The sequence below is a fragment of the Callionymus lyra genome, chromosome 11 (assembly GCF_982586985.1).
Source record: "Callionymus lyra chromosome 11, fCalLyr1.hap1.1, whole genome shotgun sequence".
In the NCBI taxonomy this organism is placed as follows: Eukaryota; Metazoa; Chordata; class Actinopteri; order Syngnathiformes; family Callionymidae; genus Callionymus; species Callionymus lyra.
This window is the reverse complement of record NC_141828.1, coordinates 638,550-661,121: the sequence shown is the minus strand read 5'-3', so window position 1 is coordinate 661,121 and position 22,572 is coordinate 638,550. Positions and strand designations below refer to the sequence as shown.

Genomic DNA, 22,572 nt, shown 5'->3' with positions numbered 1-22,572 from the left:
ATTTCATTTAAGAACGGGGCAGAAGGAACAAGCCCTGAGGCAGAGAATTGTTAACACCCCTGCCTGTCAAGTTAAATGTTTTAAGATATGCTCCAAAGCAAATGGTCAGATAAGGCCTGAGAACGGTCACAGTGAGTGACCACAGCTGCTTCTGTGACTTTGCCGAGTTTGCTTTCTGGCTTGAAAAAAAACAACCGTTTGTCAGCTGATGTTGTAAACGACGATGTCTACACACCAGACTGTTCTTCACCTGTCAAACCTTTATTCGACTCTAGACATCCTGGTGTGAAGTCACGGGCGTCACGTGGTCGACCGCCATCAGCCGTCAATCTCCTCTTGCACTTGCTAACCCTTTGTGAAGCGTAACTCGACAATCAATACATGAACTACATCCTGGTGCAGCCGTTTACACAACCATTGTATATCCCTGGTACCAATGCTGTAAACTTGGACGACAAAACCTCGGTAATGTGCGACACTGCGAGTGAGATTAAGTTTTGTAAAGAGATTGACTTTATGAGATCAGAAATTAACTATTGAAAAAAAGGTAGAAAACTTAACACATCAATAATAATAGTTATGTAAATAAAAAATGTTAGCAATCATCTAAAGTAAATATATGCAAGTGTGTATATGTAAGAGAATGTTATTCTAGAAACATATTTGTTAAAGCCGTTATTGTCATCTATTTTTGTGGCATTTTTTAAATGTGTTCTTCACCAGTGGGCCAGATCTGATATCAAAGGCCAAACATAAAAGAGCTGAACTTAACTCCAGATGCATGAATGCAGCATTGTGTGTGTGTGTGTGTGCGTGTGTGTTTGTGTGTGTTTGTTTATGCGTGGGAGAGCAAACTTCATCTGTTAGTATGTGACGCTGCATCTTTATGTGCCACGTCTTCCTGTGATGGATCCGAGTGAAACAATAGAACACAGGAAGTAAGGACTCGTGCATTCCTGCAGCGTGGCAGCGCACACACACACACACACACACACACTGGAGAGGTCGTGCAGGAGGAAATCATTAATGGAACCGCCGCAAACATCACTTGTTCAGGACGTTCGCAGAGTTTGGGCCTGCGAGCCCGCTGAATGAAAACACGTAGGATGAATGAAATTGTGAAATTGTACTACACAGGAAGTAGTCGGGGGCAGAGGAAGAAGAAAAAAACTTTACCAAGAGGACAAGCGGTCATAATGATGAAGTAATCTTACGTGAACCTCATTTAGAAATGTTTATGTTGCAAATATTTTCGTAAAAACTTCCATTTCAGCCAACAAGACCACAGAGTAGGCTCGTGAAATATGTCGATGCATTTTAACATCAGACTTTGGCGATCGTTTATTTATGTTTGAAAGGACTGTATTGATATTTACTAAAGATTATTCTCATTTTTATTAGGTTTTATTTTTTTGTTTCAATCTAAAGGGAAAACAATATGTGTATGTGACTGTGTGTTGTGGTGATGTTGGACTCTATTGTTCAGTGTGTGTCTGTTCATACACAACTATGTTTTCATTCAAATATTTACATCAGAAAATGATCTTAAGCTCCGCCCACTGAAAACACTCGCTGTGTCTCAAATCGACTTCTCTATGTGTACTGCTTTGTGATGATTTATTAAAACATAATATATATTTTTTAATTTAAACACTCTTACTGATCTCTTTTGCGTCACAGTCTGACGAGCGATAAGTGTCATTTCTTCAAAGCGCCATTGTCTGTCCACTTCCTCAAAAGCCAAGTGACCTCACTCACGGTCACCTTGACGATCACAGACGGTCCTTCTACACAAACAGTTGTGACGTAAGATCCTGTGCGACTGTAAATACGCCTCGCATGGCTTGCAGTCGAGAAGTGCAAGTTCTCTACCAATCGAAAGTAACATCATCTGTGTTATGTTGTCTGAGGAAGCTGAGCGCACACACAGTAGTGATGCGCTGATGAACATTAACAATATATTGCTATAATAGTGGTGTCATAAAGCAATAAAAGAATCACCAACAAGAATGATTTTCTTACTACAATAGACACGATTTACATAAAGCACACATTGACAGAAGAAGTAAGATAGATGCCACCTGTGAGCACTGTCACAATTATTACAAATCATTAATGGAGAAACATATGGTAACAGTGTCAAGGTTCAAAGACGCCAAACAATAAGACTGTAAAACCACTTTTTTATGGGAGTAAATGCATAAAATTAAGGTTGAGACACGGGTAAAGTGGAAAGTGATGTTTGTAAATCGTCAAATGGCACTATATGAGATGGGCTTTATGGGAGGGGGAGGACAAGTGAGAGTTGTCTTTCTGAAAATTCAATTTTATAAGTTGTCGTCATATGATTGTGATAAATAATTTACAGGAACTGGCCGAGTAGATTATACATGAACTTTTGAGGTCCAAACTGACCGATCCACTTGGAGCGCTGCAATATTCTTAAGGAAAATTATTATTATTTTTATATTATCAGTTGCTATGTGATCCTCTTCATTTTCATGTTTCATCCAATGAATTGAGGGATTTTGAAGACGGGGGTTAACACAAGATAAATAAACAAACTTATGTAACAAAGTTTATTATACCTTGTTGTCATTGTATACAATGATCTTGTAAATTAGAATCTGTAGTGAACATATACAATGTTATAAGTGTGTATAAGAATACTTTAAAGATAAAATTAAATGTGTGTTTCATTTACATTTTAAATAAGATGTGCCGTTTTTAAAGATGCAATTGAACAATTGGAAAAATAAAAAATGTGCACAGCTGAAACACAAGTGTTGGTTTAAAAAAAGCCAAATTACAGTTTTTCCAGTTTTAAAAATTGGCAGTTTGGCGCAGTAATACGCACATGTATGAACCTGATGCTTGTTTTGTCAAGGTAGTACGGGGATCTCAAAACCATCAACCGGTTTTAACATGACTCAGAGTCTTTAGCAATTGTATTGTGTCTGAGATTTATCAATTACTCATCAAGCTATGAGTCGTTGGTGGGGCCACCAGGAGAATGTTGTGAGTCACTCGCTCATGGTTTTGTCGCACCTTCCATCCGCCCCCTGCACCGATACACAACTGTACACAGCACTTCAAACATCAGCGAAAACAAGGTTGTGAAGTTCACTTTGTTTTCTTCCCTGCATTCCTGTCCATGCAACAGGTTCTCACCAAGCGGTGAAACCAAATATAGTCATCGATGAGGTCAAGCATGTCCACATGTGCTTCAAGTGGCATCCCATAATCTGGTTTGACTAATAACAAAATTATAAATATATTATATAAATAATATAAATAGATATACTGGCCACCCCCAGAACATCAAATTAATTTACCCAACTAATGTGGCTCTTAAAACGGTATATACTATGTGGTTTATTTAGGTGCCAGATTGGAGAGATCAGCTCTTTAAATTCTTGAGGATTATCTGGGGAACTAGACTGTCTGACTGTGAGCCACACATTGAACAGTGGAGAGCTCAAACTTGAATGTTCAGTTCAGAGTATTTATGGTTGCACATAAAACATTTCAGGCAGCTGACGATCTTTTAGGGCAATACAGACGACTCAAATGAAGGGTTGTGCAAAAGTGGCATTGCTAGAATGCAGAAGATCATGTCAATAGACAAAGAAATTGAAACATGTTATTAACTAAAAGATAAATCCAGGCTGATTATTTTATGTGTTGAAAAATTGCATGTGTACTTTTTTTTCTATGGGTTACAAGGGGAACATCAGTTTTTAGTCAGATTTAAATTTGAATCATGTTAGAAGTGTCCATCACAGGTCCAGCAAGAACAGAACCTGTCAAACCCATCACTTCAGAAATGCAAGCAAGCAAAGAATTGTCATCCTGAACAAGATTTATACTGTGGTTGCACAGCAGATAAAAGTAACTCCATAAACAAAGTGCTGCGTGAAATTATCAAGAAAGTGTGCGTCTTGTAAAACCCTATCTGTTACATGCAATTACATCTTGTTCTTATAACATTTTCAAGGTTTACAAAATCTTTTTTTTTTTTTTTTTTTACCAAATACTGCTTCAAACTGGAAATAATTTCAACTGGTTGTGCAATATTGTTTTAAGGTGGTATCCTTGGAACATAAACAAATGGTTATGGTCCCATAACAAAAAGCTTCACTTCAATAACACACATCTTTCATCAAGAGGACCTTATTGTCTGTTTATCCATGAACACCTTCTTATCCACGACTCTTTCAAAGTTCTTATTGTGTTGATGCATCACTTAGTGTTATCGGGTGAAAGCTGATTTGCAACAACATGCTTAAGATGTTTTGCAAGTCATCTGATAAAGTCATAGATTTTTCACATTTGTTTGGACAGTCAGCAGTACCCAGACCACAGCTGAGATGAAACAAAATCCTGCCTCGAAAACCTCATCTAGATAAATGAAAACATTCTAAATAGCCTGGAATTGTGATTAAAAAGATTACTACAACACGTGGTCCGATCCTGCAAGTTTAATTGAATATAACAGGTAAAGAGATGATTCAACATTTCAAAGTTGAGTCACAAGTCAACCATCTTCAGTTCAGATGTAAGTAAGTGAAGGTTATTTGTAAAGCGCCTCAGGAGTTTTCATTAAGAAGCACTGCTTGATAAAAGGCTAGAGTTGTTCACTTACGTCAAAGATTACAAAAGTGGTCCTGGTGGTCACCAGTCACCAGTCCACATTTGTATAGACCCTGTCCAAGTATGCATACTAGCTGCGCTACCCTGGAAATGACTGCAAGAGGCACAGAGCAGAATCCTCAATGAGTTGCAATAGAGTCTCAATCGTAGACCTTAAGACTTAAAGCTTTCTCTCACAAATGTAATCCTCTCTGTAGAGAAATCCACTTTATTTCACATGAACCAAAGAAAAAAAACATGATTCTAATACTACTACTAATAACACAGCATCTCTGTTTTGATGCCTTTACTACCTTGTGGCATGTGCAATCTATCATCAAGGAAAATACATGTTTGATGGATCTACTGACTCAACATCTCAAGACTTTCTTATTCATGCAGGCCTTTCCCTGATTTTCTGAGACTCCTGTGTTGTTCTCTGTGTTATCTTGATCTTTTAAGTATATATTTTATTGAGCATTGTTTTGATTGTTTAAGCGCTTTGTGACCCTGGTCTAGAAAAGCCCTCTACAAATATAAATTACTTACTAACAAGTTTACCCGAATCTTAAGCGAGAGGCAAAAGGCTTATCGGTTTGCCAGATGTATTAAAGGCTGATGACCTATGGCACTGATTTTCTAATCTCATTGTGGTCGTGCACGACGACAATAAACACATTCTTTTCTGATCTGGAAACATTCAGGTATTACTAGCTTTACTCCAACTATCAGGCAGGTATTTAAAATAAATCAGTCTTTCTTTCCCTGTAGCCCAGCGACAAATGCCTCACACTGCAGGAACCGGTCGCTGGACTCGGGGTTTGGGAGCCACAGTTCGAACTCATCATCCATCAATAAATGTCAACAATGGTATCTTGAAAGATCCGTTTCTCGACTTCCTGGTTAACATATCGTGTGTGGGAAGGAAAGTTATTGTTAATATTTTATAGTTAATGTAGTCATTTACTTATCATTATTCGTTTTTTTCTCATTAGATTAACTCATGTCATGCATGTGTGTGTGTGTGTGTGTGTGCAAGTGAGTAGTGGCCTTAACTAGCACCTTAACTAGCACCTGTACTAGCACCTGTACTAGCACCTTAACTAGCACCTTAACTAGCACCTTAACTAGCACCTTAACTAGCACCTCTGGACTCGCCTCCCATCAGGGCTCTCGGCGGCTCCAGCTCTGGGCCTCGGTCATAACAGAGACTTGTTTCACCGTCGCAAATATAATTAATCTTTAAAATAAAAGGGTTTGCTTCACATGTTTTGACGCTAGTATCTCACACCAGAAATATCTTTAAAATATAAAGTTCAAAAGCGCCTCGTTGTTATTGTGGCTACAGAGTGATTTCGTCCAACAGGATCTGAGCGCAGCTGTCAAAAATGTAGCACAAAACAAAGTCATAAAGCCCAGTCCGCTGCACACAGCCGACATTTGCTATGAAGAACCACATCATGGGGAAGTAGGTGTTAGTTACCAAACGTATTTCACCATCGATTTGTTTGTTTGTTTACGTTTAAGCGACAACGCTCTCGAGAAACAAGCTAAGAGAGCTAAGCTAGCCGCGAGTTGCTAATAACACACTCGCGTCCATTTTCGGACAAGCTAACGGCTAACAAACAAATCAATGCTGGACGTGTATCAGCATAAATGTACATATATGCAGATATATATCAAATACACGTCATGTTTAATTTCGTGGAAAGACTACGTTATGGCGTAAAAATACCCAACATTAACAGCAAGTTCACCTCTATTTTGACTGCAAAACAAGATCGATACGAGAATACGTCACGTCAAAACACGCCAATAACTTAAAAGTGACGACGTGACAAAAACAACAGACAAAACGTAACAAGTTGAATAATAATGTTGAAAGGAAAACGTAAAGCAACATCAAATCACAGCCGATTATTATTAGTTGGTTTTCGCTACATAGTTGAAATATTTCTCGCGACTCAAATGCGCCACAGATGGAGTTGACAGATTCACAGGCTTCTGCGTGGAAACCATTTATTGACGTTTTAACGCCACTTGTCGGTTCCCTTCGGATGAATAAGAAAGTGAGTCCGACAATGGCAGCACCGCTCGCCGCCGTACCTTGTACACATCTCCGTAGGTGCCGCTTCCTATCCGCTGGATCAGCTCGAAGTCCTCCTGCGGGTTCCTCCGGGACAGGTCCACGTTGGAGTCCATTATGGCCGCCGTCGTCTCTGTCGCCGATCGCGCTCGGTTGACGGGCTACAGCGATGCGGGGAAGCAGATATTTTGGGGAAAAACATACGGCGTCAGAAAATATCAGCCCGAGTGCACTGTAGCTCCAACATGGCTGCCACTGCGCAATGAGCATGCGCAGTAGATCATCATGGCGTAGCCTCTGGACTCCAGACACAAACAAAAAATATTGAGCATGAAATACTGATGGAGTTGACTGTGAAAAGGGTCATGTTAATGACAAAAAAAATGAGAGGATTTTTAATCGACAAATAAGTTGTCAAGTGCACTCGCCTGTGGCCCTGCTTGGCCTTTCACTTCCAAACTGGGCTAAGCCAGGCTCACACACTGGCAGATGGCAACATTGTAATTCAGCTGATGTGGTTTGTAAAAGAAACTAAAACAACACATATAAACACACGGATCACCATCTCTTAAAAAAAAAAGGTGTTTATTCCATGTCTTTAAAAGCTTTTTGTTCGATTTGTTGAAAACATAGGCTGCGTCTTTCACATTACGGTCGGTTATTAAATAAAAACATGATAAAGTATCAAAACATCATAAACAAACATCCCTTCAACTTCCATCACAGATCAGGGGTTTAGCCTTCAGATATTTATGCATGAGTCCGTCTATGGTGCCCAGGCTGACTCTCCGTGTCTCCTGGTGCTCCAGCAGGGAGTTGGAGGGTGGAGGGCAGGATGGATGCCCCGTGTTCTGGGTCGACGAGGAGCCACCGTCGCCCTGAGGTACCAGCTGGGACGATGGTCCGGGGACTCTTGGAGTCACCAGTTTCTTCAGGAGGCAAGAGAGCTGAGGAGTCAGGAGCAGAACCAGCCTCCCGCCGACACGGAGGATCCTAAAAAACAACATGTAATTGCAGATTAAACATTTGTTTACTCATATTCGTTAATGAGAATTAACTTCAGGCGGGATAATCCCTAATCCACTACCATGTATTTTATTTTTCTTTAAAGCAGAAGCTCCACTGGATATTATTCAAGCACTAGGGTGGAGAGTTACTAACTTAAAGGCATGCGTTTTAGAAATACCTTTCCATCTCAACAAGGATCCGAGGCAGGGCGGCCATCATGCTGGCTTTGGTGCTGAACTTCCTACCGAACGGTAGGTCACAGATGACCACGTCTGCACTTTCAGTGGCCAGAGGGAGAGCTGCAAATACAGGAAGGTAAGGATCACTTTGTTTTACTGAATCAGTTCAGTCCATTATTGTCATGGCAACTACTGTAGTACAAGGAAATTAAAAAGGGAGTCAAACTGTTTTAATTAAATTGAGCAAAAATACAAATGTCGCTTCAACGATCATTATTAAACTGCACATAACAGTGATAAAAACTACTTTAATAGATAAATAGATAAGAAACACAATCCCAGTACTGCAGTAAAACACACACATACAACCCTTTATTCTGTCCTATTATTATCTTATATTGCACGGTCCCACCGTATAATATTGTGTTAAGAGTTTTGTTGTGACATTGAGGATGATTTTTAATAGTTATTTTCTTTAACGTTAGTTTATCTCAAATCTTGGAAATATCATGTAGATATAGAGAGATAATATTGGGAGAGAGAATAACATGCATGAATCATGTGCTGTGTCTCAAATCGCATACTTCTCTTAGTGCACTGGTTAGTATGCATCAGGATAGTGTACATACTAACTAGTAACTAATCCTCCACAGATAGTATGTCTCAAATCAAACTCTGCTGCTACAAACTAACAGGAAATGACGCGACAGCTTCTTCTTCTACTACTATTTAACGATGGTTGCAACCAGCTGTTGGAACACTATCGCCACCTGCTGGCAGCACGTTTTGCAAGTTTGGAAGAAGAAATAAAGAAAAATTAGAGAAAATAAATATTCGCAAGATATTTAAACTGGTATCAGCACCGAAGACGTGTCATCCTCCTACTGCTGCTGAAAATGCACCTGTGAGTATATGAATATATATGAATATGTGCATATATATGACGTAACTTCCGCACTACATTTTGCATACAGAATTGAGACGCACTTACGCACTAAAAATACTAACTTTGAGTACGCAAGTATGCGATTAGAGACACAACAATGGTGTTTGTATGTGTGCGTTGGTTCATGTGCGTTTTATGTATTGGTGTGAAAACCGAAAGGGAAGTAAGACATATGTTGTCGCGAGCTGTTCACTGACCCATGGATGAAGCTTTCAGCAGATGTATCCTGTTTCCAAAACTCGCAAACGCCACGTTCTCGCTCGCCTTCTGCAGCTGACCGTCGTCGATGTCCACACCCAGGAAGTGGACGTCCTGAAGGTCCCGGAGAAAAACAATGACTCGGATCAAAAGACAAAATGAATCAAACTAGTCATTAATTTTAAACACATCTTGAGTCAAAGTAATGAAAAAATAGGAAGTTAGCTTTCAAGTCCACCTTGTGTTCTTGTGCTGCTTCAATTAAAAGTGTCCCGACGCCACACATCGGGTCAACCACGGTACAGCCTGGCTAGAAGATAAATGGGTCAAATCAAACAAGCTGCGGTCATCAGAGAGTCTGTGTGGTGTTGGTACCTGAATGTGAGCCAGAGAACCCATGGCCCAGGCCACTGTAGATCTAAGGCCGGTGGTTTTGATGTAGCTCCGATTGGCCAAAGGCAACCTGAGAAGGAAAGTAAGACACTTCAGGTGCTTCCTCTGATCGTCCTTATCATGAACATATCTGCAAAAATATGACTCTTATTCTCCACTAATGTGGATGGAATTGTTTTTGTCATCTTGAGTCTTGATCAATTCATGAACCAACCAACAGCTTTTCTAGCTTGAGCTAAAATCTGAATAGTTTAATGTCCTGCATCGTCCTGGTGTGTATTGGGAAGAATCTGGTGATTAGATTTGTATCACCGTACAGGGGCTATGAAACTATACCTTTGCAATATATTGTGATAGTGTAGTAACAAGGATATTTGTGTAGTATTGTCCAGTACTTGACTCTGGTGTTGTGATAGTGTAGTAACAAGGATGTATGTGTAGTATTATCCAGTACCTGAGTCTGGTGTTGTGATAGTGTAGTAACAAGTATATATGTGTAGTATTTTGGAGTACTTGAGTCTGGTGTTGTGATAGTGTAGTAACAAGTATATATGTGTAGTATTGTCCAGTACTTGACTCTAGTGTTGTGATAGTGTAGTAACAAGGATGTATGTGTATTATTATCCAGTACCTGAGTCTGGTGTTGTGATAGTGTAGTAACAAGGATATATGTGTAGTATTGTCCAGTCCTTGACTCTGGTGTTGTGATAGTGTAGTAACAAGCATATATGTGTAGTATTGTCCAGTACTTGACTCTGGTATTGTGATAGTGTAGTAACAAGTATATGTGTAGTATTGTCCAGTACTTGACTCTAGTAAGTAAGTAAGTAAGTAAGTAAGTAATATTTATTTATATAGCGCTTTTCGAGACCAGGGTCACAAAGAGCTTAAACAATCAAAACAATACTCAAAAAAGTACATACTTTAAAGATCAAGATAATACTGAGAACAACACAGGAGTTCGAGAAATTCAAGGAAAATCCTGAATAAATAGAAACGTCTTAAGATGTTTCTTAAAGGAGTCAGTAGACTCCATCAAGCGCAAAGAGAGAAGAAGATCGTTCCAAAGCTTAGGAGCAACAGCCTGAAAAGATTTCTCTCCTCTGGTCCTGAGTCATGTGCGTGGAACCATAAGTAGATTCTGATCCACAGGCCTCAGAGCCCGAGCTGGGGTGTAAGGCTGGATCAGATCAGTGATGTAAGGAGGAGCCTGACCATGAATAGCTCTGAAAGTAAGAACCAGAATTTTAAAGTTGATCCTGAAAGAAACTGGAAGCCAGTGAAGAGATTTAAGGATCGGAGAAATGTGAGTTCTTCTACTTGAGCGGGTCAGAATTCTGGCTGCAGAGTTCTGAATCAACTGCAGGCGAGACACATCCTTCTTGTTAAGACATGAAAACAAACTGTTACAATAGTCCAGACGAGAAGAAACAAACGCATGGATTACAAGCTCCAGATCATGTTCCGACAACATTTTCCTAAGTTTAGAGATTTTTCTCAGTTGAAGGAAACAGTTTCTGGTCAGTTTTCTGCAATGTCGAACAAGAGACATGTCTTTATCAAATACAACACCCAGGTTTCTCAGGCTCAGTTTGACAGACTGACCTAAGTCAAGTGCTGACTCAACCCTGGAATCTTATCATCAGAAGCAATCACCAGTGTTTCAGTTTTGTCCACATTAAGCTGTAAAGTGTTTTCACTCAGCCATTGTTTGATTTCTAGCAAACAATTGACTAAGCTGTTCAGCCTCTGGGGCTCAGTTGGATCAAAAGAGCAGTAGAGCTGGATGTCATCAGCAAAAATGTGATAAGAAACATCTGGAAATCTCTGAATGATTTTACAGAGGGGAATCAAGTACAGCAAAAACAATAAAGGACCCAGAACAGAACCTTGAGGGACTCCACACAACAGATCTGCCGATTCAGACCTCATTTGATTGGCAGATACACTAAAACTGCGCCCAGAAAGGTAAGATGAGAACCATTCTAACACAGACCCAGACAGTCCCACTTCATCCCTCAGTCTTCTCAGCAGGATCTGGTGATCAACTGTGTCAAAGGCTGAGGACAGATCCAAGAGAACCAGAACAGTGAATTTACCAGAGTCAGCCGACATCATGATGTCACTGGACACTTTCAATAAAGCTGTCTCCGTAGAGTGATGTTTACGGAAGCCAGACTTAAACTTCTCATGGATGTCGCTCTGATCTAGGAACAAAGACAGCTGCTCGGACACCACCTTCTCCAAGATCTTGGACAAGAAAGGGAGCTTAGAAATAGGCCTGAAATTACTGAGGTCAGTTGGGTCTAAGCCTGGTTTTTTGAGCAGAGGCTCCACAATGGCATGTTTAAATGGATTGGGAAAAACCCCTGTGGAAAGGGAGAGGTTCACCATATTGGTAACCCAGGGGCCAATTACATCAAATACTTTGATAAAAAGCCTACAAGGAAGGACGTCATCTGAGCAAGAGGAGGGTTTCATCTTGTTCACTAGTGCCGAAATATCACCCAAAGATACAGCAGTGAAGGAGGACCAAGAGGAGGAGAGGGGCTCACAGACAGTAGGGGTTCCAAACAAAGGGGGAGAGATTTTCTCTTTGATCACTTTAATTTTGTCAATGAAAAATCTCAACAATGCATTGCTGTCAGCTTCACAGAAGACAGGCGTGATTTGAGGAGCAGGAGACACGAGAGAATTAATCGTGTCAAACAAAACTTTGGGGTTTTTCCTATTTGCTGCTACCAGTTTTCTGATGTAATCAGATCTAGCAGTTTCTACCATCTCATTGTAAGAAGTCATCAGATCCCTGAGGTGAAGTCTATGCACCTCAAGTTTAGTGGACTTCCAGAGGCGCTCAGTCTTTCGACAAAGTCTCTTCAGACTCAGGAGATCTTCATTTGTCCAACGGCACCGTTTTTTCTGAATTTTCAAGTTTGATTTAACAGGTGCCACTTGATCCAGTATTTCAACACAATGACCAGTGAAACAGTGAATCAAACTGTCCACGTCTGGGCAGTCATCAAAGGAAAGACGGTCAAACATAGCAGAAAAGCTGTCTGCAGTATCGGCTGAGATGACACGTCTCTGAGACCTAACTTTCAAAGGCTTAGGTTCAGGGATGAAGTCCAGGTTAAACAAGACAAGAGAATGATCACTCAGATGGACATCATGTACAGATACATTAGAAATGTTCAGGCCAAGAGTAAAAACTAAGTCTAAAATGTGGCCTTTTTGATGAGTGGGTTCAGAAACATGTTGCTCAAAATTAAAGGCTTCTGTTAAAGTTAAAAGTTCTTTAGCAGAACAAGATGTGACGTCATCAACATGAAGATTAAAGTCTCCAAGAATAAGGACAGATTCCATTTGAATAATGGAAGATAAGAAGTCACTAAAGTCTTTCAAGAACATCGCCGCAGGACCAGGCGGACGGTAGATTGACACACAATAGAAAGGTCTTGTAGAACCAAGATCATCTGAGATTCAAAAGAAGTGAATTCCTGTGTCTGAATCACTTTGCAAGAACAACTCTCCCTAAAAACAGTAGCAAGACCTCCTCCACGACCAGAGAGGCGAGGCTTCCCCAGGACAGCGCTCCCTACTGGACAGAGTTCGTTCAGATGAATAAACTCTTCCTCTCTCTGCCAAGTCTCAGAAAGACATAATAAATCCAAATTAACTCTTGTGAAAAGATCATTAAGAATAAAGGATTTATTAGTAATGGAGCGAACATTAAGAAGTCCCACATTCAGCACCGATGACGTCACTGACGACGCCGCGTCACTGACAGGCGCGCAGAGCGGGATCTTTGAAGCGAACAGCGGTCACGTGGTACCAGCTGTCACTGAAGTTCAACTCCGTAGTAAAAGCCGAATTAAAGAGAGGAAATGAAAAAATCTTACCACCTTTCGTTGAGGTCTGGACAGACGGCAGCGCTGATGTGTCGTCATGCTCTGCAGCGAGAGGAATGTCGATCAAACATCGATGACGTCCGATGACGTCAGAGTTGTTCCGAGCGATCGCGACTGCACGTCTCATCCTGACCTGAACTCCAGACCGACTTGATCGCTTGTGGAAATCGCCCGGTATCCGAGAGATCAAACGATATTCCACAGAGTCCGAGTCGATGAGAAGCGGAGCCGGAAACATATTCACCGGACGTTGATAACGGTCGCGGTTATAATCCTCCATCGACTCTCTGATGTTGAAAAGAGCATCACGATCATAGATTCGAGATGCTTGAGACATATCTTTATATATATGTGTAGTATTGTCCAGTACCTGAGTCTGGTGTTGTGATAGTGTAGTAACAAGGATATATGTGTAGTATTATCCAGTACCTGAGTCTGGTGTTGTGATACTGTAGTTACAAGTATATATGTGTAGTATTGTCCAGTACTTGACTCTGGTTTTGTAGTATTTACAGACCACATGACTCTTGACAAGGTTGTAACTGCTTTCATTTGTTTTTTAAACCAAAATATGTCCAAACATCAGCTTTAAAGAGCCACTAATCTAGAAAAACAACTCTCCAAGATGTTCGACCAATCACAGCAGAGTGGGTGTGGTCAGTGGGCGGGGCTCAAGATAATTTTCTAATGTCAATATTGAAAAGAGTTGAGTTTTGTAGAAACACTCACACACACACTAATGATACAATAGAGGTCCAAGATCCAAGAGTCAATTAGATGCCCTTAAAAGCTGCTGGATTGGACAGTATCCTCTCGTACTCATTCATCACTGAGACATCATGGGATTTCATTGTTCCTTGAATGCCAGAGGCTATCATTCTACGGTTTATTACCAACTTTGTTTCCAAGATAAGTGCCAGAACAAACATCAAATGTGTGTCATTCACCTGGTCAGTGGGATCCCAAGCAGGCAGAAGTCATCGCTCAGGTAAACGCTGACCTTAAATAAAACAAGATTGATTATTTTTTTTAAGTGATTACTTCTTAACCAGCATCATTCTCATCTTAAGACGTCGTACCTCCAGTTGAGGATTCTTCAAATCAACCTTCCAGTCCAGAGCCCGGCTCAATCCACAGCCTAGGATCTGGCTTATGGTCTTGAAAAACACAGAAGAAAATCTTAAACATGTAGAAGATGAGGCTCAAAAACTAATGTAGAAACTGTGGGAGAAAAAGTTGATTAAAAGTAACCATTGATTATCACGGTTTCATAGTTTTTAAAATGTCTCTAAAGTAACAATAGCCTGTGACTCTGGACACGTCGAGGCTCTCGTTTCAGTAAAATTTACAAAAAAAAGTGTAAACTAGTCAAAATGACTTTAAATTTTTTTTTTTTCAACAATTTAAATCAGAAGGTCGGTCCGTCAATACAATGCCATCCGGTCTGTGGTGCAAGAAAATGTCGGAACTCCTATAGGATCAGTTATATAATAGAGGTGATGTGATGATCTAATGTATTCTAACTGAAATAATGCAAACAGGCTAAAAAAAAGATTTCAGAAAACGTTAAATGTTGATATTGGGACACAGATGATATGAACATCCAACATCCAACACCATAGGAATCATGAGCTCATGGTTAAAACGATCTAATGGACGATAGGAACATTGAGGGTCACTACCTGAACACTGAGGCATCTAGAAAGAGATCCAGAACATTTGGGGTTGATCCTGAAGGAGACTTTGTCTGAGTTTTTCTGATCGTCACTGATACTTGTATTATTTACTGTAAAACGTTAAAAAATACATGTTAAGTTTTTTTTTTTTTAAAGAAAAAAGGTGCATATTTATTACCTAAAGTATCTGCGCTTGGTTTTTCCACATTTGCTTCTGTCGTCGACTCCTCAGAACCTCCGAGGACCTCATCCTTTCCTGGGACCTCGACACTCTCCTTCCTCTTGGTTCTCACCACCAATCTCTCATCTTCAGACTCATCCTCGCTCCTCTTTCTCTTCCTCTCAAGCACGTCAACTGTCACCTCCTTCTCCGCCTTCTGATCTTCACTCTCTCGCAGAAACTCCTCCTTCATCACTCTTTTTTTCAGACCAAAATCTGACAGCTCCCCCTTCAGGAAGGCCCAGGTCACTGCAGCGGACTTCCATACCTCGGTGTCTGCCAAGAGTCTGGATTTGAGAGAAGATGCTGCTCTTGCTGTGACGTGGACAAAAAAAAGAGGATGACCATAAGTCGGGAGTACATGATACGTACACGTAAACTTCATTATATCACCAATCTTGCATATAAAATGACTTTTTGAAGTTTTGAAGTTTCTTGAGCGAGTAAGTAAGTAATTATAAAGTGCTATTGTCTGGTCGTACCTGAGTTCATGTTGGCCGTCAGTGTCAAAGGTGCATCTTTCTTCACCAGCAGGAAGATTCTTTCTGCAGATTTTAGTTCAACGATTTTGTTGATCTTAGCTCGTGAGATGAAAAACACTTTACCTACCAGATGAGTCACCTGTTCACACAACAGAGTACGATTAGAAAAATCACAAAAGGTCCAGAAACAAGAAAGCAACTTAAAAAAAAAAGGGCTCCTGCACAATTTATCCAATTAATACATGGTCTATGTGTTTTTTTTAAGTGTCTACGTCTAATGTTTTACCAGAAAAGTTCCCTTAAATAAATGGAAATATATCCCCTGCTAGCTTTAACATGTTAGCTTGAAGTATCGCCCTTTCATGGAAGAATGTTGTTTTCCTCGGCCATCATTGGCTTAAAAAAGAAATTGTAAAACACTAAAATTAGATTAAATTTGCTTGACAGATATTGGAACATATCACATGTTTCATATACAATCAGATTTGAACAATTATACAAATATAGAGGTGTAGTGAACAGGTTGTTTTTTTGTTATTTGTTATTTTTATTATTATTTTGACCTTATGTTTGGATTCTGTAATTTATCTTAAATATATCACATTTACTCAATGATTGCTGTGATCGTGTAATATAATGCAAAAACGTTATCAAGAGATGTTTAAAAACATTAATAAATGTAAAATTAATCACGAATAGATGCATAATTCACAGTAAACTGTTTTACTATCAGACACATTTTCCAAAGATGTAGAAAATACGTTCATTTTACACAAACAAATTCGACTAGAGAATCGCCAGATTGTGTAATATTTGTATAAAATGATAAAGAGAAACTTTGTGAAGTGTTTTAAATTGTTACAAATAAGCATTAAATTCTATTAAACTCACTTCTTCAGCTTCGAGCTTCTTCGTCACTTCCTGCACTAAAAACTTCTCCATCCCTTTACCAGCCGTGCAGAAGTATCGAACCGGTGACTCGTGACTTCCATTCAAAGACATGTTTTATATCGAAAGTTTGATCTTATCTTGAGAATATAAGACTTTATGTTTCGCTCTTGATCTGGAGCTGCTTCATGTCGCCATGATTGTTTAGACCGGAAGCTGTAGTTAGGAAGGTTGGCCACTAGGAGCCGCTATAACACCTTCATCTGCTTGGCTTTACTCGAGGAGCTGTCAGTCATCCAGAAATTAATGATACATGTGATCAAATTAAACAACATCACATGGAGCTGGACGTTTTTTGTCGAATTACATTTTGTATTTGACATATTTCTGTGTTTAAATTCGTGTATTATTAAATCGACAACAATTAAAAATACATGTTATATGGTTTTATATTATAGATGAAAGGTTTTATTGCAAATTGTCTCTTGGACTTATATTATTTATATATCATGTGTCCAATTATTACATTAGCAACGGCAATCATAATAATAACAATAATTATAACAATTATTATTATTATTATTATTATTATTACACTGTTAAAATCAACTGTTTTAGATTTCTGTAAAATGTCGTATTGTGGAAACGTCAGATTCGTGTATTTAGTTTAACTTTCAACCCATGGATACATTGAATAATGTTTATTTTGGAAAATAATCAGCAAAAGTGGTTATTTTATATAAAAAAGACACTTCAGAAATAAATTAATTGTTCTGTAGTATAATTTACGAGTTCTTTCATAACTAATATAGCACTATGAATTATCTTATTTGATTAAAGATGCTTCAAGAGTAGATACTAAGGTATTCATTTAAATCACTTTCTTATAGAGAAGCTGCCAAAACAAATAGATTAAACCAAATGATACGTCTTATCATGTTTATCCAATATTTAAATATCTAATGAGCAATTTTAAACGATCCTTAAAATAACAGAGTAGTCTCAAAATAGTTTGGATCATCACACGTTATTTTAGACAAACACGAAGTTTAAACAAATGTATTGAAATAAATAAAATGCAATATGCACTTTATAGTCCACACCCATAGAGGGCGCTGTGGTTTGAGCGCGGCAGTTCATCAGACCTCTGGCTGCTCTTGACGCTCCTCGTTGACTTGAGCCGAACACACTCGACAAACAGCAAATCATCGAAAACAGGATAAAAGTGAGAATTCAACGTTATTTTACACTTTTAAACTTTTTATTGAGTAAACAGATGCGAAAACAACAATGAAAGCAAACCTGCGTGAACACCTCAGAGGTCAGGAAGCGAATCATTTTAAATGGGTTTATTATTATGCTTATTTAGAACAATTTCAATTAAATATTAAATTAATGGGTGCATTTATCTATTTTAACACAATCGTTACTCATCCCTCGTTAGAAAACAACTAAGTTATCTGATTTATTTCAGTTATTGAAGTGTATTGAAATCAACTATATATGTTTTCAAATTGAAACTGTTTAAGTTAATACTGTACACAATATTAGAAAGTCAATACTTATTGTTATAATAACCTGTATTTCTAATTGCAATTATTTATTAATTCGAATAATATGTTTCAACATCTTTCTATGTAATTTATCATTGGTCTGAGCAAACAAATGTGTATTTGTTATAATGGTCCTAAAAGTGTGTTTGTGTAAAAAAACATTGACGTCATCATCTCTTGTCTCTCGTAGCTCCTCGTGCACGTGAGGAATGAGTTCTTCTACACGAGCTTGAACCTTCTGGTCTGATCATGGGTCAGATCTTCTCCTCAGAGGAACATCTTTCTGAGGCCAGAGAGGCCATCGGCTCCCTGCTGTACCGCGCCATGCAGGAGGAGGGCGCTGTTCCTCGCCTGGCCGTGGATTGTCCGGTCCTGATGGAGCATCACGAGGAGACTCCTGACCACTTCCTCGACCAGTTGAAGCAGGTCTGTATGAAAACAGCTGAGGACTCTCTTGTTATTGTGTGGTGACACTGTTATTACAACATTTGTATATTCAATTTAAAATACTTTAAATTAAAAAATATAGAATTTAGAAAATGTGTTTATGAATTATTGGAATTAGCATATCAAACATTTTTGAAAATATTCCCATTTTGATTCATTTAATTATAAAATTGAACTTTCAATGTAGAAGTTATTGAATTCAATGAAAACAAATTAATTCTTTCAATATAGAATAGTTTGAAGTCAATTATTAAACCTCTTTCTTTAAAAACACTTTTTAAAAGATTATATGATATTATTTTAATTTAGATATCATTGAATTACATTATTCCACAAACAAAACTGAAAATGTAGCTCAAAGTTTTAGATGGAAGGAAGGATGAATGAATGGAAGGATGGATGAATGGATAGATGGATGGATGGATGGATGGAAGGATGAATGGATGAATGGATGGAAGGATGGATGGATAGATGGAAGGATGGAAGGATGAATGGATGCATGGATGCATGGATGGAAGGATGAATGGATGAATGGATGGAAGGATGGATGGATGGATGAATGAATGGAAGGATGAATGAATGAATGGATGAATGGATGGAAGGATGGATGGAAGGATGAATGGATGGATGAATGGATGGATGGATGAATTGATGGATGGATGGATGAATGCATAGATGGATGGATGGAAGGATGAATGGATGGATGGATGGATGGAAGGATGGAAGGATGAATGGATGGAAGGATGGATGGATGGATGAATGAATGGAAGGATGAATGAATGGATGGATGGATGGAAGGATGGAAGGATGGAAGGATGGAAGGATGAATGGATGGATGGATGGAAGGATGGATGGGTGAATGGATGGGTGGATGAATGGATGGATGGAAGGAAGGATGAATTGATGGATGGAAGGATGAATGGATCAATGGATCAATGGAAGGATGGATGGGTGGGTGGATGGATGGAAGGAAGGATGAATTGATGGATGGATGGATGGAAGGATGGATGGATGGATGATTGGATGAACTTTACATAAAAAAAAGTAAAATAAATACATTTAATTCAATTTTCAAGTTTAACATTTGTTCATTTCTGTGTTGTAATTTGACTTTATCGTACCTTTGCCCATACAATATATACGATACGTATTGTATGGTAAGTATCGTAGTTCAGTAGATTCTTGACAGTACGAACTCGTTGTTCTCCAGCTGCAGGTCGACATCGGAAGGAAGACACCGACTTATCTCAGGGACCTGATCGCTCGACTCACACCCTTCGCCGAAGAGCCTCGTCTGGCCGGCTTACTGGGCCTCGTGGTCACCATGGTGATCGACATGGCGTACTCCACCTCCAGGCAGACCTCGGGCAGTAAACCCAAGTCAGGTTCTTCCTCCGTCCAGAAAGTTCTGGAGCTCCAGGAGCTGATGGAGGAGTACCTGAAGCGCTGCCAGATCCACCTGAGAGATCCCGCCAAACTCATCCAGGACTCCCACAGACTGGAGGCCCAGCTGAGTCTGACTCTGACCCAGATGAAGATCTGCCTGCTCCAGGGAGACTGTGACTCCAGGTAACGTCGGGAGTACCGGGAGTAAACTGGGGAGTAAACTGGGGAGTAAACCCGGGCCGAACCTCTGCTGTCGCCTGCAGGTGCGTGAACCACTGGGCGAAGGCGGCGGCGTTCCACACGCAGATGCTGGTGCACCTGGCGGCGCTGGAGGCTCAGGTGGAGCCGCTGGCCGCCCGAGCCGCCCTGGACCAGTACAGAGACGCCCTGACCCAGATCCTGGCCGCATACAGGTGCGAGAGGTAGACGGACGGGAGGTGGAACCAGAGTGTTTACGACATGACGCACGGTTCTGTCAGAGATAAGAACTTGATTCAATGGTAAACAAAATATATTCGAGCTTGAAGTGAAATCAATTGGAATCAGATAAATTAAATGAATAATATTCAATCTTGACCTTTAAAATATATACTTTATTGAATATTGTTTTGATTGTTTAAGCGCTTTGTGACCCTGGTCTGGAAAAGCACTATATAAATAAAAATTACTTACTTACTTACTTACTTACAATCAATGAAATGAGCTGAATAAAATATAATATATAATAATTCTATATCTATTTTAAAGTGAGCATATACAGAATGATAATTAAATGCAATGAATACATTTTTATGTGAAGTGTTTGCTAATAAATACAAAATAATTATTTTCAATAGTTAAAAAAAAGATTATTTTTATTACTTAACAGGAATTCATGTGGTGATGACAGTTTATAAGTAATAAAATAAGTCTTAAAAGAAATACTTAATTATGTCCACAAAATACTTTCATCCATTACATTGTAGGTTCAAAAGTCGTGTGACCAGAATAAATGCATTCACTCAATAAAGAAAGACGCCTGGTGGTGGACGTCTGCTACTGCAGCCGCAACAGAACTAGATCACTAAAATAACTAGGTAACAATTAGTAGAGTAAGAGATTAAGTCAATAATTTCAAGTATTTTATTGCCACAAATGAGTATTTCACCCGGATGTATAAACGACAATAACTAAGACCATTAAATACTATTTTGTTGCTGTGAATTCTTATTATTTCTTGTCCAATAATCTGTAGTTTTCAAATCATTCATTAATTTCTACCGCTTTATACCTTATGGGGGTCGCGGGGAGACTGGAGTCTATCCCAGTATCATAGGGCGAGAGGCAGGGGACACCCTGGACAGGACGCCGGTCTCAGGACACACAAAGACACACAACCATTCACACACACACCTACAGACAATTTCCCAAAGTTCTCAATCGACCTCTGTATGTTTTTGATCTGTGGGAGGAAACCGGAGTGCCCGGAGTAAACCCACACAACACGGGGAGAACAAACTAACTACACACAGGAAGGTCATGAGTCGACTCGGTAGTTTTCAAATCAAATGTTTTAAAACAAAAATCCTCTGATATTGTTTCAGGAGCTTCAAGTCCAAGGACGTAAGTGTGGTCAAGCGTCGCAGTGGTCTGCAGGCGTCCTCGGGGGAGGTCCTGGACGAGGGCTCCATGACCGGACTCACGGTAACGGACCGGGAGACCGGGAAGAGCGCCACCGTCGGTCTCGCCGCCCTGCAGGAGGAGCTCGGTACTGCAAGTGTCCCTCTCACCTGACCACAGACTTTTTTTTTTTTAACTCTTTAAAAATGAAAACCCTCAGGAAGAAGAGGCCAGACGGTCGACCTGGACCTGATCCCGTCGGAGCAGTACCTGCAGGCCTACCTGGACCGCATGTTCTCGGCCGACGGGCCCGGAGCCGAGCTGCAGGAATACTTCAGCAGAACCAGCGAGAAGCTGCGGGTTCTGAAGCTGGGCAGGAGGGAAGTGTCGGAGACGGACGGACCGAGTCGCCCGGAGACGGACGGACGTCCCGAGGACGAGTGTTTGATGCTGAGCATCATGGAGACCATGAAGGATTAGAACACGAAAGGATAAAACCACTCAGTATTTCAATCGTTTCCTCTCGAAAGGAGACTTTTAGTGGATTTGATCTGGTCTGCAGTGGTCAGTAGTCATGCACTAATGAAGGGAGGGAGGCTCAGGTACGACAATCAACGCACAACAGGTACACACTTTGTCCAGAGAGAAGATGGAAGTGAGTGTTTACACTTAAATAAAGGAAGTCTTGATTGTTTGAGTTCTGACTCGTCGCTGCAGTGAGAGTTCACAGCACTAAGAGCTTCTTCTTCTGTCGAGGAGGTTCCGGTCCAACAAAATGACTGGAGTTCACGCCTGTGTTCCTGTGTGTGTGGCAGCACTCAGAACAAATGACAGTGGAGGCATGTTCGTGTGTGTGTGTGTGTGTGTGTGTGTGTGTGTGTGTGTGTGTGTGTGTGTGTGTGTGTGTGTGTGTGTGTGTGTGTGTGTGTGTGTGTGTGTGTGTGTGTGTGTGTGTGTGTGTGTGTGTGTGT

At 40.0% G+C, this 22,572-nt stretch overlaps 3 protein-coding genes across 15 annotated transcripts in view; 1 reads left to right on the top strand and 2 right to left on the bottom strand.

The window, feature by feature from the left end:
* LOC148068880 (mitogen-activated protein kinase kinase kinase kinase 3-like) overlaps positions 1-6,978 on the bottom strand; it is a 34,766-nt gene extending 27,788 nt beyond the window's left edge. For all 8 annotated transcript variants that reach the window (XM_087803334.1, XM_087803335.1, XM_087803339.1 and 5 more), the window contains exon 1: positions 6,739-6,978. In XM_087803334.1, the coding sequence (XP_087659460.1) occupies positions 6,739-6,834 (96 nt within the window). In that variant the 5' untranslated portion in view covers positions 6,835-6,978. The remainder of the gene's footprint in view (positions 1-6,738) is intronic.
* A 306-nt stretch (positions 6,979-7,284) lies between these two features.
* thumpd2 (THUMP domain containing 2) lies at positions 7,285-16,804 on the bottom strand. 5 transcript variants are annotated; one of them, XM_087802524.1, is made up of 11 exons: positions 16,620-16,804; positions 15,729-15,867; positions 15,205-15,561; positions 15,033-15,136; positions 14,430-14,507; positions 14,298-14,350; positions 9,425-9,512; positions 9,288-9,359; positions 9,049-9,163; positions 7,905-8,025; positions 7,285-7,711 (listed from the first exon to the last, which is right to left on the bottom strand). In XM_087802524.1, the coding sequence occupies exons 1-11, from the start codon at positions 16,728-16,730 to the stop codon at positions 7,429-7,431; spliced, it is 1,521 nt and encodes a 506-aa protein (XP_087658650.1). In that variant the 5' UTR covers positions 16,731-16,804; the 3' UTR covers positions 7,285-7,428. The 5 variants fall into 5 exon arrangements, 3 of the variants coding, with proteins under 3 accessions (XP_087658650.1, XP_087658651.1, XP_087658652.1); XR_015712983.1 differs by lacking the exons at positions 7,285-7,711; positions 7,905-8,025 and adding an exon at positions 13,342-13,637 and having other exon boundaries at positions 9,051-9,163; positions 9,288-9,355; XR_015712984.1 differs by lacking the exons at positions 7,285-7,711; positions 7,905-8,025 and adding an exon at positions 13,345-13,637 and having other exon boundaries at positions 9,051-9,163; positions 9,288-9,355.
* Positions 16,805-17,737: 933 nt separating this feature from the next.
* LOC148068878 (uncharacterized) lies at positions 17,738-22,295 on the top strand. Of its 2 annotated transcripts, none has more exons than XM_087802734.1 (6): positions 17,738-17,841; positions 18,360-18,595; positions 19,827-20,185; positions 20,266-20,415; positions 21,586-21,749; positions 21,822-22,295. In XM_087802734.1, exons 2-6 carry the CDS (start codon positions 18,419-18,421, stop codon positions 22,079-22,081), a joined length of 1,110 nt encoding a protein of 369 aa, XP_087658860.1. In that variant the 5' UTR covers positions 17,738-17,841; positions 18,360-18,418; the 3' UTR covers positions 22,082-22,295. The 2 variants fall into 2 exon arrangements, with proteins under 2 accessions (XP_087658860.1, XP_087658861.1); XM_087802735.1 differs by having other exon boundaries at positions 17,801-17,937.
* Positions 22,296-22,572: the final 277 nt, after the last annotated feature.